This window comes from Nilaparvata lugens, chromosome 4 (genome assembly GCF_014356525.2).
Source record: "Nilaparvata lugens isolate BPH chromosome 4, ASM1435652v1, whole genome shotgun sequence".
NCBI lineage: Eukaryota > Metazoa > Arthropoda > Insecta > Hemiptera > Delphacidae > Nilaparvata > Nilaparvata lugens.
Window position 1 is genome coordinate 66,183,599 of NC_052507.1, and position 21,646 is coordinate 66,205,244.

The 21,646-nt window shown below is 37.5% G+C and overlaps 1 protein-coding gene across 3 annotated transcripts in view; it reads right to left on the bottom strand.

The window, feature by feature from the left end:
* Window positions 1–391: 391 nt before the first annotated feature.
* The window catches only part of LOC111049077 (zinc finger protein 808), an 88,540-nt gene continuing 67,285 nt past the window's right edge, over window positions 392–21,646 (bottom strand). For all 3 annotated transcript variants that reach the window (XM_039426245.1, XM_039426246.1, XM_039426247.1), the window contains one exon: window positions 392–4,089. In XM_039426245.1, the coding sequence (XP_039282179.1) occupies window positions 585–4,089 (3,505 nt within the window). In that variant the 3' untranslated portion in view covers window positions 392–584. The remainder of the gene's footprint in view (window positions 4,090–21,646) is intronic.

The following is a 21,646-nucleotide window of genomic DNA, read 5'->3' on the forward strand; positions in this document are numbered from 1 at the left end:
ATATTATATTAGATATGGTTAACAATATATACCACAATAATGAGGAATATTATAATACATAATTTGGGTATGGTTCAGCTCTATAACAACATACACTTGAATTTCTTCTTTCAAGATAATAATTTGATAGAAAAGACACCGTAATGTAGAAATTGATAAACACAATTTGTGAGAAAACCTACTTTAATAATAACGTTTCATTCAACTTGCAGCTTGACAAAATAAATTTTCTTTCAGCTAGTGAAATAATATTATGACAGGTTGCAAATACCATAAAGAAATTTATCTGCAGATATTGTATTACCTACTACTATAACAATCTCTATTTGTGTTGTCTTATTGTACAGAGTGCGGTATCATAATTTGCTTTTTTGAAATGCTCACTATTCAGTTGCTAATTGCACTTAGTGTACTTGATGCAGTCTATTTAAACCGCATTAATTTATGAATTATACAAACAATATCATAGATCATAAGAGTTAGCTGTAAACCTCATCAACTTTGAAGGTAAATTGACAGTTCATATTCTTGGGTAGTAGTGAAATATGTTTTGGAAAATGCTATAGTCGTATACCGTGTATCAATTAGGCATCAGGCATTGGAATCTTCTTTATAGCTTTGACAACAATTATACTAGAAAAAGGAGAAGATTGTGAAGATGTTTCGGTAGCAGCAGGGACGTCTGTTTGATTAGTATGTTTCAGAGATATATGGTTATCTAACATTTTCAATTTTTTAAATTTCTTTGGACACTCAGTGCAGTTGTATGTAATATTGCTCTCACTGGGTGGATGCTTCTCTTTGTTGTGCCTATCTAAATCAGTCACTGTTGCATCGTTGCAAAGCGAACAGACCAGGAAATGTTTCAACCTCAGTCGGTGTTTTTTCAAGTGGAACAATTTTATGAATTTCGAATCACACATATTGCATGCGAACTTTCTCTCGGTTGGCTTTTTCTCAGCTTGCGGCTGTTGCGCTTGCGCTCTCCGTTTCCATTGTTTGCGATCGACAGCATGGTTTGTCATGATGATGTGCAGCTCTAAGCTTCGCTGAGACGAGTAGTTCCTGTGGCATTCTGGACACTCATAGGTCGACGGTGATTGGTCAGTTGTGTTGCTGTCTTTGTGTATGTTTTCATGGCCTCTCAAACTTGCCAATGATCCATATCGTTGGCCACAGATTTTACAAACGAACCGATTTACCTTCACGTGCTCGTCTAAAGCCGAAGAAATTATTTTCACACCTTCGTGTCTAGTTTGACTCTGATGATTCTTCAACCCCATTCCTGAAGAGAATATCACTTTGCATTCCAAACACTGATAGTTTTGCGACTCCAGATGCGTCCTTTTATGCACATGTAAAGTGTTGGATGTGCTGAAACTCTTTTGACACACATCACACTTATAGTTCTTCACCCTAATTATGTTGTGTATCCTAGCCTTGTGAGCGACCACATGGTCACGCCGTCGAAAGGTGTCTGAACAAATTTCACATGTGTACGTCTTTTGCGCCGACTCATGAGTTTTCAAGTGTATCTTCAAGGAAATTTTATGGGAGAACGTCTTATCGCACGAACCGCATTTGTAGTTTCTATTGAAAAAATGTGTAGCAAGGTGTTGATTGAAAACGTACTTGCTTACAGTGACTCCACAAACTTGACAAACTTTTTTGTTGGCACTATTCTGGAGTTGAGTGGCCTCCCATCGTTCATGCACTGTCCTCACATGCCTGCGCATTCCACGAGTCTTGATATTCGCACCACAAATGTGGCACAGCGAATAAGTACCAGAGTGCGTTTTCATATGTTCATTGAGCAGTCTTTGTGTACTGTAATTCCTTCCACACTCACGACAAGCAAATGTCTTGAATTTAATGCATTTCCCACTCTGTAAATGCTTCTTGAAAGTACATTCATCAGCAAATGGAGTCTCACAAACAAGACATTTTACTATATCCTCAGTGATGGCGATTTGTAAATTGCATGCATCTAGGAAGTTGGAAGTTTCTTGTATTTGCTGACAAGCAGAGTGCGATCCGGTTGAGACAGCCAGATCCATCACATTCAGCAGAACTCTGTGCTTACTCAGATGCAGTTCCAGCAAATCAACTGAATCGTGGCTGAGGTTGCACAGCTTACATGTATCTGTAGCTTTCAAAGGATAGTGCAGTTTGTAATGCAATAAAATAAAATCTTTACTCTCCAGTTCTTCCAAGCATATACAACATATGTAAGAGCTTGGTTCACCTTCTCCTTCAGATCGGGAATGTGAAGAATATCCATAAATTGCCAAATCCATACCAGTTTCTGATTCCTTCAGAAATTCTATGGGTTGTACATAACTTACACAAGTGACTGATTCCATATGACTGCTCAATTTTCTTTCATCTAGAAAAATCATGCGACACAAATTGCACTGGAAACCAGGAATTAAATTGTTGTTCTCTCCCATATCATTCTCACACAATTCAGCTACTTTTCTATTAAATTCCTCCAAATTCATGCATATCAAAACCTCTAAAGCAATTTTATGTTCAATCAAATGTTCTTCTAAAGCTGAAGTGTCCTCAAAATGTAATGAGCAAACCTGACAGTTATCAGTGGCCTTTAATGGGTAGTGAGAGTCGCAATGAGAAGCTATATTGATTGTGTTCACTGCTTGCAAGCAAATACAACATGTGTGCTTCGCTGTTTCCTTGTTATTACCAAGAGACGATTGAATAGTATCATTTCTTTCACTTCCCATAATAAAACCACTGACTACAACAGTCACATCAATGCCATCTATCTCTTGCAGTATCTCATAGGCAGGTTTACAGTTTGAAGGTATCAACTCTTCAGAGAGCATTTCGTTGGTATCATGTACCTTTTTGTGGCTCTCTAGGTCTTCATGATCAAGCAATAACTTAGGACAATACTTGCATGTGAAAATGGGCATTTTACATTCCAATTCTTCAGAATTAACTATGGGATCATCAACACTTTCATTACATGGCGGAACACAAATTTTACTTTGAACATAAATTTTAGTTTCAAATTCATTCAAATCCTGACAAATGACGCCACTCAGAAAGTAGCTATGACTGTTCAAGTGCTTCTTCAATTCATTGATTGAGTTACATTTTGTAAAGCATACGTTGCATTCATCACTTGTTTTAAGTGGGTTGTGCGATTTTATATGAGATACAATATTTGTCACGTTCATTATCTGCAAACAGAGACAACATTTGAAAGTTTCAGATCCTTCATTTTCATTCAAACACAGTAAAAAGCCACGAATAGCTACTCTGTAAGAATTATCTTGTTTTTTGAAAACTTCAACAGGTCTAAAGGATATTGGCACTTGTCTTCCACTTTGGTTGGAAGTGTCCACCTTCTCAAGGCTTTTATCAGGTTCAACACATTTATTATTTTCTGCATGTTTCCGTAAATCATCCTCAGCAGGAAACAGCTTTTCACATTTTGAACACTTGAAAACTGGTATCTTTCCAACTATAGAACCTTTTGCTGTTTCATGAAAAGATTCATTGGTTGTTGTACCAGCTCTGAATTGGTTCAAATCTTTACAAATCACAGGCTCTAGAAATAATTGGTGGATATTCAAATGATTTTTCAACTCTTCAACTTTCATTTTCGAAGAACACAACTTACAACTGTCAGTTACTTTTAAAAATTTATGCAATTTACAGTGTAGAACTAAATCTGTAGATCCAGTCTTTTCTAAACATAGACAACAGACGAACGTTGGATTTGAATCGGTGCCGGTTGAATGTCTCTCAACCTCAAAACCATTTACAATTATTCTGAACATCCCATCAACTACACTTATATTTATTGGTTTATGTGGCACTTGAATACCTGACTTTTCACATGAATTTCCATTAATAGACATTTCCTCATCACTAATTTGATTCTTAATTCTTTTTATGACATCAGTTGAATTTTTTATTATTGGGCAAGAATTTCTCATTTGTTTCGATTGCTTTCCAAGCATATCCAATTCACGATTCCTGGGAATTGTGCCACAAGAATTTCGTCTATAAACTGAAGAGTCCTTCTGATTTCTGGTAGTCTGCATTTCCAAAGATTTCCTGAAATCAGATTTCCTCAGTAACTAATTGGGTTTTTCATATTTCTCAAAAATTCTGAGGATTATTGGTATAATCCAAATTCCCCCATCAATGTTCCATTGTTCCAATTAAACATACCATGAACACTTGATAATGTTTATTAAAATGCACCAATTGAATTAAACTTGAAAAATAAGCAGTACCTATTGTGCTTAATCCCAATTAGTTTTCAGATAAAAATTTATTCTTCTATTCAGTATATATTTGTGAACATAAAAAAGATCAATGTGGAAAACTTCATATAGTCAATTCTTATAGGAACCATGATTCTTATTTAGTAAAAAGGAGATATCAAATTAATAGACTGACAAGGCACTGAAAACCACTTTATGGCGTTTCTTATCAGAGATTCCAAAAATAAACACCACAGTACCGCCGGCCATTGTGATAGTAAATATCATAGAGTAACAAGCCTATAATTCTTCTATGATGATATGCTTAGAGTAGAATCACGCAGGAGCGTGTATGACATAATCGGAATTATTGCAATACAAAGGACTGTACAAGAAATTCTAATAAGATTTTAGTGAACATAGGCCTACAATTTCACCATATTCTCATCATCTCAATAGGTTTGGAGTTCTCAAAGTTTATTTTTGTTCACTTCAGAATATTTTCCAACACTTTGTTGGTAAAATTGTTGAATTGCATCATAACGTTACATAGGGTTGACTATTTGGTAGATAGATCAACCTTTTTTTTACTGTCCTTGATTCTTTACTGAATTAACTCTCCAACTTCCATTTTCAAAGAATACAACACTTACAACTGTCAGTCACTTTCAAAAATGTATGCAATTTTATCACATGCACATTTTATAGTATCGATAAGTGATGTATTGTTTGGCAATGGTGTATCGATTTGTCCAAACTTAAAACACACTTTAAATATATCATTAATTATTTATATAACATTGATAAATGTGTGATACCTATACATGCTCATTATATGGGCCTATTTATTTATTTATGAGGTACGTTACCCTTGAAAATGAATTGGAAATTTTTATTCTGATGAACATTTCTTTAATATCATTCAACTCCAATATATAATTATGATTGTCTTAATGCAAACAATTTATCAATGTTTCAAGATACAAAAGACTTATTTTCGCCCACAATTTGAGGTGTATAATTCAAAACAACAGAGCGAGCAAGAATGATTGAAGCTTTTAGCAGAAATGGGAAAAATCAACGAAGGAAAGCGAATACTTGATGAACAAGTGAATGAAATCTTGAAACTATTAGCGGAAATTGGAAAACTCAACGAAGGAAAGCGAATACTTGAGAACAAGTAAATGAACAAACAAGTGAACGAACAATTTTTCATTACCATTTCTGTGTTAGCCGCACAGAACATTAATCTGCAAAATAGAAATAGAATATTCTATGTAGGCAGACTTGCCCTTGGAATGGCGGTAAGGCGCTTCACAAAACTAGAACCAATGCGAAATAATCAAACTGATGGACACATCATCCTGTGGTTGAGCAAGAATAGTAATCTGATTCATGAGGGATTTATCAAAATAACAGCTCATCAGAGAATACTGCAGGTGGTGTTTCAATAGTTTCCCCTCTCCTGACTATTTCAGTCAATGTCACCTTATGTTTCGTCCTCAAGTGACTGCCTAGATAACGTCTGTGATGAAATGTTGCCATGCACATGGGACACGTATAAGATTTAGTAGTGTCGTGCAGCGGCAGATGCCTCTTCAAGTTAGTTTCGTTACGGAATTTTCTAGAGCAAACATTACAAGGAAGCAAGTTAGTATCGTTGTGAACCGACAAGTGTCTTGTCAGATCGTCGGCCCGTCGAAAGCCTTTCCCACAAACATGGCAGACAGAGTTTTTCTCTCCTGTATGAATGGAGAGGTGGCGTTGCAGCTGTCTATGGCACTTGAATGCTCGTGTGCACACGCCACACACGTGGGGCCTCACTTCGAGATGCGACTTGGTGTGTGTGTAGAGCGTGGCCGACGTTCGGAACGCCTTGCCGCATACGGCGCATACGAATGGCTTCTCTCCGGTGTGAATGCGTCTGTGTTCATTCAATGAACTCCCGGATGTGAAGCATTTCTTGCACACTTCACACACGTATCTCTCCCGTTTGCCCCTCCTATTGATAATGCCTCGATCTTTCTTTACATCAACCGCAGACACACAAGATGCATTGATGGATTCATTAGTGGCAATGAGCTTGGCAATCCTTTGCATTATTGAGGTTGTTGGCTGCACTTCAGTGCATTCTTTGCTTACCATCTTCTTCCTGAAATCAAATAGTTGTCTCAATCATTCGTCATCTATAAGACTTTAAAGGAAAGAATCGGCGTACACATGTACGGATATGAAATACGCATCATCACGTCTGAACTACTGAACTGATTTACTTGAAATTTTGCATGAAGATTCTGAATTTGCCAAGGATGCACGTAGGCTCATTTTCATTGCTATTCATCAACTCTAATTCCATAATTAAAACAAGTTTATTCAATTTGAAATACAAATTTTACTAACTAAAAAAATTCCAACCAAACAGGGCTCACTCCAAGTAACTTTGTAGTTTAGTTGGTAGCGCGCGCGGATCATAAATCAAAGTTTGGGGGTTCGAGACATATCAAACTCATTTCTTCTGTTGGAAATTTTCAACTCTCATAAAAATTATCTATTTGAACAAAATGAAATGTAATTATGAACAAAATAATAAATAATTTCATATTTTTATGTTTTCTGTACATAAGGAAATTGGTATTTCACAACACCAAATTATATCTGGTGCAAAGCACGGGTTACCTGCTAGTTTCGAGACAAGAAAAAATAATTTACCTTCTACTGCCAAATACTGTGTCATAAGGAATAGAATACTGTTCCTGAATACTGGAGTTTTATACCTTTGTTTGTCTAAATGCTGGAGTTATATGCCATTTACTTCCAAAATACTGTAGCATAATATGCAAAGCATATTCTGTCTAAATACTGGAGTTGGCAAGGAATTGTCTGAGTTCTAATTTATGGACCAGTAACAATATGAATGAATGAATACTCACCAACTACATATATAAGTTTTGTATAGTATTTCTAGTTTGCTCAATGATTAATACCGTGCGTGATAAAATAACATTCAAGAATATAAATAAGCTATGTAGGCTACTGGCAGAAACTACCATCTGGTTCCCAAATGCGAATAATTTATTTAACTTGTGATAATTGCTTTATTTACATTAAATGTATGCGGCATAGGCATCTTCATGTGGCCAGCATTAGCGTGAGTTGCATACAGTTTTTGCCAGATTCACCTATAGCTTGTAATATTCGGCACTTTTCAAAGATGTTAGTTCCCAACTACTGGTTATCCAATACTGATTCGAATCCTCTACCGTACTATAGCTTTATCCAGTATTCACTATTGCTGTCAGTACAGTAACTACTGTATTCTGTATAACTATAGTGTTACTATATATAACTGTATAAACTTTTGATATAGTAAAAACTGTACTGTCAGTTCATATGTAGCTGATGTATACTGATGGGACCATCAGTTTGTTGAAGCGGCTCTGACTGTACTAGTCGTTCTTCATTACACGCTAGGAGGCTAATCTAGCAAGTTTCGCTCAATCGTTCCAAAATTTTTATCTGAAATGAAAGAGTCGCTCCACCAACAAAACCACCGCTGTTACATCCACGAGCACAGACTAACGGTCCCATCTCAGTACTAGAAAATGGATCTAAATCAAATGTCTATTAAATAAAAATAGGAATCTAAGTACCCTTTTGAAATTATTCAGTCACAACATGTTTCCCCTCGGCTATATGATGCCATTATCAAGTGATTGGAAAATAAATATATTGGTAATAAATAAATTTTAAAAAGGGTACTTAGTTTTCTATTTCTATTTATATGTATTCAAAAGTATCACTAAAGAAGAAAGACAAGTGCCTATTATAGCTAGCTATTTTGTACTAACATTGGATAATTTTGGTTAGCATAAACGTTTTTTATTTCATTATTCACCGTTTGTTTCAAATACTACAAGTGTAAGGTGTCATAATACCGTATATGAAATAATAATTTGGAAATTTCAATATCCTAGATCATACAATCTATTAATAGAATACATTTTCTGGTCCCAAGATTTTCTAATCTTTTAATTGAGACAGGAATAAAAAATGAGTGATCAACTATAAATTTTCTAATCAAAACATTTTCCTACTATGATTAATAACAGTTTTCCAAATTCATTATAATTTGAATGGTACTGGGTGCGGTGGGTCAGAGAGAATGTTGGATGTTTTCCAACTAACAAATCAAGTGAATAGTTACTATAATCAATCATGAATAGTATTTCCACAATGATAAGCTAGGAATGATAATCTTGAAGAATATCTTAGGTGCAGGCCGGTTTCAGCAATATACAATGCCGCTCTAAGAAGTTTATTCCACTCAAACTTTTTGCCCTGCCAAATTTAATGACTTCCACTTGAATGTTTTATTCATAACTGTCACTCAATAACGAGCTATTTAGAATAGTCCACCTAGTTTTAAAATGAAAATTGTCAACTCATATAGGCCTACTGTATCCAAGGTTTGCTAGGATAGAATTAAAAAATCATCAATGAAATCACAATAATAGGTCTGAAAAATGTTTTAATCAAGTACAGTATGTACTGTATTCAACATTATTTCTAATGCTAAAGAAGAGTTTAGATTGGTGACAATACTCAAGAAGGCTACTTTAAAGATTCTATAGGTAGCGTATTTCTTAGTCTAAAACACCTGATATCGTCAAACGTTTCTTCACTCAAGTCATTTATAAAACATGGCTTTATTGTTATCCGAAGAGAAAATTTAGAATGAAAAAGAGATCAGCTTCAAACAATTATTTCTTTTCAACCTCTGTTGCTTGTATTCGGTGTTTTCTATTTATATGAGTTTTTAAATAACTTTCAACTGCAAATGCTTTAGGACAAAAATTGCACAGGTATGGTTTCAAATCAGTATGAATCAGTATGTGTCTTTTGAAATCACCTCTAACAGAAAATTTCTTGCCGCATGTTTTGCAGACATGCTTCTTTTCACCATGTACAAACGAATGCTTTTGAAGATGGGCAGAAAGTTTGAATGTGGCATTGCAAACTTGACATTCGAAGGGCCGTTCATTGCTATGAGAATTTTTATGTGATTGGAAAGTTGAAACGGGAACTTGAAATTGGCGTTGCACTCTTCACAACAATACGGTTCATCATGTCTATATACTTTCACGGTTCTTTTAGGTCCTTTAGGTCCTTTAGGTCCATATACTTTCTCTGCAACTTCTTTGGGATCCATCTTATGTCTCCAAACTTGATGTTCTCTCAAATACCGTTTCTGATTAAACTTTTGGTGACAAATCTCACACCCGTAAGGTTTCGAATCGCTGTGTGTGAGTTTGTGTCTTGCTAAATCCGGATTCATCGAGAATTTCTTACCACATACATCACAGACATACTTTTTTTCAGAATGGATGTGATTATGAGCTTTCAAACGGTGTTTGTTTGCAAAATACTTATTACACAAGTTACAGTACATATCTGACCTTACATCTTTTGAGCTCTGGCCAGCAGAAGAACTAATATCTTTCTCATCTAGAACATTACTTGAGAAAGAATATGATGAGGTACTATTTATATTTTCACCAGTACTAACGCTGATGAGCGGTTGCTTTTGCGGGGTTTTATTACAGGTATCATGAAGATTTTTTGCAACCTCTTTAGGATCCATCTTATGTTTCCGAATTTGATGTATCCTCAGATACCGTTTCAGTTTCAACTTTTCGTGACAAATCGGGCACTCGTAAGGTTCCGAGTCGCTGTGTGTAAGTTGGTGTGATCTCAAATTTGGCTTCCTCAAGAATTTCTTTCCACATACATCACAGAGATACTTTTTATCAGAATGGATGTGATTATGAGCTTTCAAATGGTGTTTGTTTGTAAAATATCTATTACACAAATTACAGTGCAGATTTGACCTTACATCATTAGTATTTGAACTTTGGCCAGCAGAAGAACTAATATCTTTCTTATCTATAACACTACTTGAGAAAGAATATGATGAGGCATTATTTATACTTTTTCCAATACTAAGATTGAAAGTTTTATTGAAAAATTCATAAGTGTTCATGTGTGTTTTAAGATCTTGTGAAATCATCAAATTAGAATTTTTGCAATAGGGTCTCACTTCAACAGCTTGTTCAAATGCAGTAGATGTTACCTTATTAATTTCGGTCGCAAGTGTGTCACATATGTGCGACTTACTGTCATCATTATTGAGAAAGTAATTAAACATTTTATCATCCTCAATCGATTCAAATTCAATCTCTATATCTATGTCACCCAATCCATGATACTTTCTCACATACTCAACAAATTCTTCAATAAACGTTCCATTGAAACATGAACTGTCACGAAAACCACTCAATAGCTTCAAAGTAACAATGTTTTCCTTCCTATGCAGATTCAAAGAAATTGCCTTTTTTTCACCAACATCCAACACCAACACCCTGAAATCAAAATCAACAGGTTTTTAATAAGCTATCTTCCCATATGATGCGGTTGTTACTCAGAGTAATGATAGTTCACTTATGACTAAATTGGAATCCAGCCTGAAGGTAAGTGTTGCTAGTAAACCTGTAATGTTTTACTTGTTTTTTGAGAAGAGGAATTTTAATTTTCACTCTAAAAATGCACCATTCAAGGAAAGTTTCACAGCTAATATGCCTTCTGTATTATTCTATGAATATTTTGACGTATAGAACATTATTGTACTCTCATTTTTAATCCAATTATTCTGTCTAAAACAAAGCCATCACCATCTGCCCACTGTGAGACAACCTCATATTATAACAACGAGCATTGCTTCTGAATCTTATTTTACTTAGAGTAGACTACACCAATGAAATAAATTATAAATAAATATGATATATGATTATAGCCAGTAATGTAGCTTCAGTCAGAGGTAGCCTAATTCAAACACACTTTGAGATTTTCAAATGATTCATTTACACTATTAATATTTATAATAAAATGAAAATTCAAATATGTTTTTAATAAATTAACAAAATAATGAATTGCTTATTTTTAATTGCAACCTGGGCAAGGGATGTCTTCCATCGTGGGGCCGAACTTAAGCCCAAGTTGGGACACTCTCCAAAAATCATTTTTGCAATAAAAAATAAATTGACAATCAATGCAGTTGCCATCCTCAAGGATGATGAAAGTGTAAGTAAATAAAATAAATATAAAATTAAAAGATGAAGAATTTTTTTCCAAGTTATAGCTGTTTGAATTTTGGTGTCCCAACGTGGGCTATTTACCCCACAAATTACAGTGCAGATTTGATCTTACATCAATAGTATTTGAGCTCTGACCAGCTGAAGAACTAATATATGTTTATATTATGACATATCTTTCTTATATGAAACACTACTTGAGAAAGAATTTGATGAGTTACTATTTATATTTTCACTAGTATCAACGTTGATGTTCGGGTGCAAATTTGACCTTACCTCAATAGTAATTGAGCTCTTGTAAGCAGAACAACTAATATGTATTATTTTTCATCTAAAACACTACCTACTTGAGAAAAAAATTGATGAGGTACTATTTATATCTTTACCAGTAGCCTACTAACGCCGATGAGCGGTTCCTTTTGCGGGGTTTTATTACGGGTATCATAAACATTCTTTGCAACCTCTTTCGGATCCATCTTATGTATCCGAATTTGATGTATCCTCAGATACCGTTTCAGTTTGTACTTTTCGTGACAAATCTGGCACTCGTATGGTTTCGAATCGCTGTGTGTAAGTTGGTGTGTTTTGAAATCTGAATTCATCGAAAATTTCTTTCCACATACATCACAGACATACTTTTTATCAGAATGGATTTGATTATGAGCTTTCAAACTGCGTTTGCTTGCAAAACACTTATTACACAAATTACAGTGCAGATTTGACCTCACAACATTGGTATTTGAACTCTGACCAGCAGAACTAATATCTTTCTTATCTGAAACACTACTTGAGAAAGAATATGATGAGGTACTATTTATATCTTCACCAGTACTAACGCTGATGAGCGGTTCCTTTTGCGGGGTTTTATTACAGGTATCATGAACATTCTTTGCAACCTCTTTAGGATCCATCTTATGTGAGCAAATTTGATGTATCCTCAGATACCGTTTCAGTTTGTAATTTTTGTGACAAATCTGGCACTCGTATGGTTTCGAATCGCTGTGTGTAAGTTGGTGTGTTTTGAAATCTGAATTCATCGAGAATTTCTTACCACATACATCACAGACATACTTTTTATCAGAATGGATTTGATTATGAGCTTTCAAACTGCGTTTGCTTGCAAAACACTTATTACACAAATTACAGTGCAGATTCGACTTTACATCACTAGTATTTACGCTCTGGCCAGATGACTTACAGTCATCAACGTCATCATTATCAGCACTTCTCAAACTATTACACATTTTCTCATTCTCAACCAAATCAAAATCAATCTCTATATCAATGTCACCCAATCCATAATACTCTCTCACATGCTCAACTAATTCTTCAAGAAACGTTTCATTGAGGCATGAACTGTCGTGAAAGCCACTCAATAGCTTCAAAGTAACATTGTTTTCCTTCCTATGCAGATTCAAACAAATTGTCTGCATTCCTCCAACATCCAACACCAACACCCTGAAACCAAAATCATCCGGTTTTTAATAAGCTTTCTTCCCATATATGATGCGGATGTTACTCAGAGTAATGATAGTTTATCTATGAAAAAATTGGTATCTAGCCTAAAGGTGAGTGTTGCTAGTAAACCTGTCAAAAAATAGTTTAACAAGTACTGCGATTTTTTAACTATTGGTCGGATAAAAATGACACCAATAGAAACATGAAATTCTCCTTGTTATTTTTATATAAGATTTTCACTCATTACATCCCATAATTTTGAGGAAAGTGATATTAAAAAAACAAACATATATTTTCAAGATGTTTTCAATTCCACCAAAAAAATTTAATTTCCTTTCAATCCTTCAGCCCTGATACTTTTTCAGTACTACTGGGATATCAGGGATGATATTCTACATCCAATTCTGAGGTTGAATTAGAAATTTGAGAATGTTTCAATTTTACACTATTTGGCCACCCTGTATTTTTTCGGATGGAGGGCCAATTCTATAATCCTATTTCCTTTTTCTAATCCTAACCACAGTCCGCAAACCCAATAACCTACTTTGTTGGAGTGGACTTTTTAATATGGTTGACTTTAATACGAACCCATTAAGCGTGCAATTCCTTAGTGATGACTCAACCCCGCGCGGTGAGAACCACTGCAACTAGAGCACATAACCTATAAATTCTTAAACCACTGAAACCAAACCACTCAATTTTTTAAACCACTGAAAAAATTACAAATTATAATGATACAAAATAATTTAACCTCAAATGGAGTAGTGGAAAAAATAAAAAACAAAAAATCGAAGACACTAAACCCTAACCTCATAAAATTTTCTTATGACTTTCATACCGGCATGTTTTTGAAGGGACGGAGTCAAGGATCCAAAGGTTCAAAGAACCTCCTCAAACGTCAACCGAAGCTTATTATGTGTCCCAGTACGTTAGTTGGGCAAACCGATACCTGTGTCCTTTACAAGATCCAGGAGTTTTTTCCCTATACCAACATACAATTCATCATCTGGTTGCATGTAGCCAAACAGAGCCCTTCTCCTTGCCCCTAGTCTCTCTCAATCCAGTATTATATGCTTGGCAGTCTCTTCAGACTGATTACAAAGCCTACACATTTGACTTTCATTTCTGAGTTCAATTGTGTGGAGATGTTTCCTGGAGTGGCCATGTCCAGTTTTCAGAGCATACCATCATACATTGATGTCTCATCACAGCAGAAGGCTTGGAGCAAAATTATTTGATATTAGGTTTTTGTATCTCCAATTTTTTGTTTTTTATTTTTCTTTGCTGCTCTATTTGAGGTTGAATTGTTCAATATTCCTGAATAAATTTAGGTTGAAAGTTCAATTATGTATCATCATAATTTGATTTTTCCAATAATTTATTTATTGCTATTGGTTGTTTATTTCATGTTAGAAGACTCTCACTGATGACAAAACGTGCATGATGAACATGTGTGTGTGTGTATGTAAGTGTGTGTGTGTGTGTGTGTGTGTGTGTGTGTGTGCGCATGCAAGTACATGCATGTTTATCTTTCATGTCCTACCGTTAAAGGCCAGCCTTAGCGAGTTTCAATTTTCGAGGCTTCATGACCAGTCACATGTAAATCATTAGGGACAGGAGCAGGTAAATTTCAGACTACTGAGCAACTGGTTTTTCATTTAATTCTCATTTTTATAAGTACAAGCTCTAAAAATGTTTCCATATACATGCGAGACACCCAGTATACACGAACACATATAAAAAAAGGTAATTAAAAATTTCAAAATTCAAAATGTCCTGAATGCCACTGGAAACAAAGGAGGTTGAAGAGATCCGGTTAAGAATGATTTCCAAACCTATGAGAAGTGATTTTAAAACATTAACCTTAAAGTACATTACTTATCAATCAATGTTTATAACAAGAGCTTTAAAAGTCAAAGGTTAAAAACTGTGTGATTGAACACATTGGCATCGTTCAGTTGCTCTTCATTGATGGCCACATTTTTCAAAACTTGCAAAGCCTGCTCAGTTTCGTTGCCTCTGATCTCATCAGTATGATGCACTGCCGTTTCACTTTCATCCTGTGAAATATTTGTAACAACTGGCCCTGGTCGATTTTGAGCCTTGACATTCCGCATAATTGTCGATGCTGTTTCTACATCTAGATGATGCTTTCGAAGCAAATGATGTTTCAAATAGCGTCTCTGATTGAACATTAGATAGCAAATATTACACTCAAAGGGTTTCAAGCCATTGTGGATCAACATATGCCTCTTCAAATCAACGCGATAGATGAAGCTCTTGCCACATTTGTCACATACGAAGTTCTTCTCTCGAGTGTGGGAGGCCCTGTGATTTGTGAGCAGATGCGAGTATTTGAATTGCTTGTTGCAGATGGAGCAAACATATGGGCGTTCATTGCTGTGACATTTGAGGTGTTGAAATAGAATAGCATGGGTGCGGACTGACTTGCCACAGACATCGCATGTGAATGGCTTTTCACCAGTGTGAATGCGTCTGTGCTCTACAACTGATCCTCTGCCCGCAAAGCATCGACCACAAATGTCACATGCGTGCTCTTTCACACCTTCATGCACGTATTTCATGTGATTCTGCAAGCCTTTCCTCGAACTCAACTGCTTGTTACACAGTTTACAGCACACACTTTTTACAGGACGTTTTTTATGTCTTCTTGGATATGAAGATTTCTTAACAGTTTGATCTACATCTGGCTCATTGTAGATACTTTCCCTTGGTGGCAAGTCTGGTGAACTCTTTCCTCCAATATTTTTCGAGGCTTTGCTTGTGGACTCATGTCCATTCATGTGCGCTTCGAAATTGTGTCTGAGTCTGTATCTCAAATTACATTCTTTACAATAGTAGCTCTGACCAGTAGTAGCTAGCCTCAGTTTTGTAGCTTCATTATCTATTTTTGTAGCATTCAAGTCAGTATTACTGTCAATTTTACAACCATTGGGCTTTTCTGAAATGCAGTTAAATTCAACAGCCAATACATCATCATCATTCAATTCATAATTGTCTCTGACATGCTTCACTACATCATTGATGACATTTCCATCTCCTTCCACTGGTAAAGTACTCCATAGTTGCAAGGTCTTGTCATTTTCATTCACAGTCAAGACAAATGAGATCAACTGCTTTTGATTAATATCACTTCTCACCAACATAATCCTGAAACCAAATGTTCAATTTCAATTCTCTGAATAGTGATTTAAATCAGAAATTATTAATTATTCGGGATGAAAATGTACTAAAAAAGGCACACGTAATCATCGACCACGGTACCATGTCTATTGCGAAGACATTTACAGGATGGAAAGTGAAGTTTTCTCTTTGAAACATGAATGTTTCAAACTTTTCAAGTTGAAGTTAATCATGAAAAGAATACTTGAAATGAGATGAATCTCTCAATTATTATAGTTTGGGTATTTCTTAACACTCTGGTAGTAGAATCAATACAATATCTCTCCCTACAACTGAATAGCAACCGATATAAAAAATTATGTCAATTATGACCGCCATTTTGACGAATATTTTCGTTGTTTCCATTATCTATAATATTCTAATTCGGCTTGTTGTAACGAGATGATTGAGACCATTCATCATAAAGTAGTCATGAAAAATCGATTTTATAGTTCTAGTTTGTTATCTCATGCTTATGGAAAAACACACCAGAAATCATATGAAAGGATTTCTTTGTAGGTCGATGGATAACACATTTTTATTGTCGTACAGTGTGTGGAGACATACAGAATGTGGCATCATAACTTCCTTTCATCAAAACTTTATGAAACGTATTGCAGAAGCCAGCGAATTTTTATTTTAGTTTTAAAATGTAAGGATATATTAAGTTTCGTTACATGTAGTTTTGAAGAGTATACAATGGAGGTGACGTTCCCCACTCTGGATACATTCAGATACCTATTTATAGTACTTGATATCACCCTTTCAAGCATTGCAGGCGTATTTCTGGCAATTTCTACCTGTATCCTGTATGTTGTTCTTCAAATCTTAGAGAGTCATATAGACATGGGATTAAAAAAAAGCACAGAAAAATTACACGGTTGCAAATTAGTAGATCGAGCCGGTCATTGCAAATCGTCTCTAATTGAGATAAGGTATTCTGGAAAGTATTCCTTCGAAACAGCCATTTTGTAAATTATATCCATCCTGTATGGATGGGAATGGAGGTCTTCATAAAGAATCCTTCTCACAGAACGATCAGAAAGTCCAAGGACTAACGCTTCTTGCATGCTGAATGCCTTGGAGATTTTTTTTGAACCCCAAGCTACATAGTTAATATCAACTTTTTCAAGAACTAACCGATAGGAAACGCATGTTTGGTATGGAGGTCAAACATGTTTTGTAGAGGGGGGTCAAATGGCTTTTGAATCGAGCCTGATTGATATAGTCGACATAATCGAGTCATTGATTATATGACTGGAGGAAGCAAGCTCAAATGAATTCAGACGAGCATAGCGATTATTCAACCGGAAAGTTCAGGGGGTGGAGACCCCCCCCTGGCTAGACAGATAAGACAATCGAAGCGAGCCTGCCGGATAGTTTTTTATTTATATCAAACATCTATCCTAAATAATAATTCACAACTGTCAATTCCACGAGAATGGAATTGGTTACCAAGAGTTCCTCAAATTACCAGTAAAAACAGACCAAACCCTCAATTTTTTAATTTTTAGATTGGTCTACTCTCTATAGTGAGGTCTACGTTATAATCCATTCGTTGTCCATAATTATTGTAATATTGAGCGGCAATAAATAGCTATTAATGTATTAAGAGCGTAATGCGCGACTCTATCGCTCGCGCAAAACAATTATCACAATTTTGCAAGAGCGATAAAGAAGCATTACGCGCGACTTACATACAACATTTTTTCTACAACTGCACAAACCTGTTAAATTACTGATATCTGGCGGAGTTATAATAATAATTAGTCTTCACTGATATCCATTATTGCTGAGTAGTATAAAAAGGCGGGTCCTGGGACACAAGTGTCCCAGGACCCGCCTTTACCTCAAGGTCATCCAGGTCAACCACCCCCAACCTCAAGGTCATCCAGGTCAACCACCCCCAACCTCAAGGTCATCCAGGTCAACCACCCCCAACCTCAAGGTCATCCAGGTCAACCACCCCCAACCTCAAGGTCATCTAGGTCAACCACACCTACCTCAAGGTCATCCAGGTCAACCACTCTAACCTTAAAAAAAAAAAAATTAAAAAAAAAAAAAAAATAAAAAAAAAAAAAAAAAAAAAAAAAAAAAAAAAAAAAAAATAAAAAAAAAAAAAAAAAAAAAAAATTAAAAAAAAAAAAAAAAAAAATAAAAAAAAAAAAAAAAAAAAAAATAAAAAAAAAAAATTAAAAAAAAAAAAAAAAAAAAAAAAAAAAAAAATTAAAAAAAAAAAAAAAAAAAAAAAAAAAAAAAAAAATTAAAAAAAAAAAAAATTAAAAAAAAAAATTAAAAAAAAAAAAGCCGCCAGTCATCCCACCATCGTCACCAGTCGCCCCCACTATCGCTGCCAGTCATCCCACCATCGTCACCAGTTGCCCCCACTATCACCGCCAGTCATCCCACCATCGTCACCAGTCGCCCCACTATCGCCGCCAGTCATCCCACCATCGTCACCAGTCGCCCCACTATCGCCGCCAGCGTCCCACTATCGCCGCAAGTCGCCCCACTATTGCCACCAGTCGCCCCACTATTGCCACAGTCGCCCCCACTATCGCCGCCAGCCGTCCCACTATCGCCGCAAGTCGCCCCCACTATGCCACCAGTCGCCCCACTATTGCCACCTGTCGCCCCACTATCGCCACCAGTCGCCCCACCACCGGTCGCCGGCCTCCGCCGGTCGGCCACCGCTGGTCGTCCAGCCGCCCCGGTCGCCCGGCCACCGTCGCCCCGCCAGTCGCCTCACCGGTCGTCCGACCGCCACCAACAGTCGACCTGCTGCGGCTGGCAATTGTCCCGCCGGCTGAGCATGAGACCATGCTCACCAGTATTCAGCATGTCTGTGGCAGGATGGTAGGGTCATCCACTCAGTGGTCAGTCAGTCACTACCCAGTCACTGATCAGTCTGATCAGTCACTGTTCAGTCACTGATCAGTCACTGTTCAGTCACTGATCAGTCACTGTTCAGTCACTGATCAGTCTGATCAGTAACTGATCAGTCACTGTTCAGTCACTGATCAGTCACTGTTCAGTCAGTGGCACTCCACACTTGGTATGGGTCCAAAATGTATAAATAGCGGAGCTCAAACTCTCAGACCTATTCCAAGAGTGGTGATACAGCAAGCAGAGCAGTAGCAGACAGCATCTTGGCAGAGAGAGCCTGGGACAGAGTGAGATCTGATGATGCGGGGGTGTTGGAAAAAGCTGCAGCACTAGCAGTCACCAACATTATGAAGGCTAAGGCAAAATTTGGGGGAGGTATGAAAAGATCACTGAAGGAAGTCAGCAGGGTGGTTGAGAAGGGGAAGAAACAAAAGATTCAACCATCGAAGAAAAAATCAATGAAAGGAGGTCGAGGTCTTTACTTGAGACATCAGAAACCAAAGGTTGGTACAGGTCTTTACTTGAGACAGCAGAGATCAAAGGTTGGTCAAGGTCTTTACTTGAGAAAGCAGAGAACAGCAGCACCTCAGACATTATATTGAGGTACAATCAAAATCATAATGCTTTACAAATATGTATATATATATATTGGATACATAGCAGATTAGATTCATTGTGCTGGAATCATCTGTGGAGAATAGACATTTTGTCGATCAACTGTGTATTTAGAACAATAGAGAAAATGGTACTCCTATTCTCAAAGTGGGCCTACTATGGTGAGACAAATTTACCATCAATCTCCCCATTTGATCTGAAAATGGTTGAGGATCATGTAGAAGATGAGGAAGAGGAAACTGATATGAAGGAGGACAATGAGGTAGAGGTGGAGAGGAAGAGGAGGAAGAGGAAGAGGAGGAGGAGGAAGAGGAGGAGGAGAAGAGGAAGAGGAAGAGAAGGAGGAAGAGGAAAAGGAGGATGATGTAGTGGTGAGAAATACTACTACACCTATACTTTTGACTCGAAGGAGCATCAATTACCTGAAGGAAAGAGGTTGTGAGGTGATTCAACATCAATGACAGGGTATTGTCTCTAACTGAAACAGTGTTCTAGAGGTGTCACTGAATATCATCCGAAGACTATCAGACAACATAGAAGACTTGCCAAGGACTAGTGCTGGAAAAGGAGTCTACTACCTGGGACATCACCTGCTCGACATGGACCAAGGAGAAACATTATGGATACATCACTTTTCTGCACACTCAATATGATAAACAACTTGGATTTTGGAACAGAGATATACCTGCTTGTAGTAAACTTTTCAATGAAATGGATGTTGAATTAATCAATAAATAGCTAATTGTATTCCAAACTGTTTACTTATTACCTACCATCTCCTTAGATATAGTTAGCTATAAGTATATTCTGAGTGCCACTGACTGCGCTCAGAATGCTCATGCTCAGCCGGCGGACAATTGCCAGCCGCAGCAGGTCGACTGTTGGTGGCGGTCGGACGACCGGTGGGGCGACTGGTGGCCGGGCGACCGGCGGCGGCCGGACGACCGGCGGTGGCCGACGGCGGTGGCCGACCGGCGGCGGCCGGGCGACTGGTGGTGGGGCGACCGGTGGCGGCGGGCGACTGGTGGCGATAGTGGGGGCGACTGGTGGCGATAGTGGGGCAACTGGTGGCGATAGTGGGGCAACTGGTGACGATAGTGGGATGACTGGCGGCGATAGTGGGACGACTGGTGACGATGGTGGGATGACTGGTGACGATAGTGGTATGACTGGTGGCGATAGTGGGACGACTGGCGGCAATAGTGGGACGACTGGCAGCGATAGTGGGGCGACTGGTGACGATGGTGGGGCGACTGGTGACGATGGTGGGATGACTGGCGGCGATAGTGGGGGCGACTGGTGACGATGGTGGGATGACTGGTGGCGATAGTGGGGGCGACTGGTGACGATGGTGGGATGACTGGCGGCGATAGTGGGGCGACTGGTGACGATGGTGGGATGACTGGTGACGATAGTGGTATGACTGGTGGCGATAGTGGGACGACTGGCGGTGATAGTGGGGCGACTGGTGACGATGGTGGAGCGACTGGTGGGGCGACCGACAGGGTGATCGGTGGCGGCCCGGCGACCGGCGGCGGCCGGGCGATCGGTGGCGGCCGGACGACTGGCAGCGGGATGACTGGCAGTGGTGGGCCAGTCTACCCACTACATACAAAAAATATATCCTCTGGTTCTGTTGATACTGACCTTTAATACTTACCTTTACCGCCTTGGATTCGAGCATAGAGCCTCCAACTCAGAAAGCTGACTTGCTAACCACTACACCATAGAGGATTTATGTTTAAAGACTTAAATTATATAGAATATGATACTTCTTCCGACTGGCGGCGGCCGGGCGACCGGTGGGGTGACCAGTGGCGGGTGGGTGACCGGCAGGGGTGACCGGCGGGCAGTTCAAGATCAGTAGGGAAATTTTTTTCCCTTTTTTCCCTTTTTCCCATTTATTCCCAACCTTTTTTCCCTTTTTTTCCCTTTTTTTCCCATTTATTTCCAATTTTTGTGTTTTTTTTTTTTTTAATTTTTTTTTTTTAAATTTTTTTTTTTTTTAAATTTTTTTTTAAATTTTTTTTTAAATTTTTTTTGTTTTGGTTTTTTTTTTTTATTTTTTTTTTTTAATTTTTTTTTTTAATTTTTTTTTTTTTTTTATTTTTATTT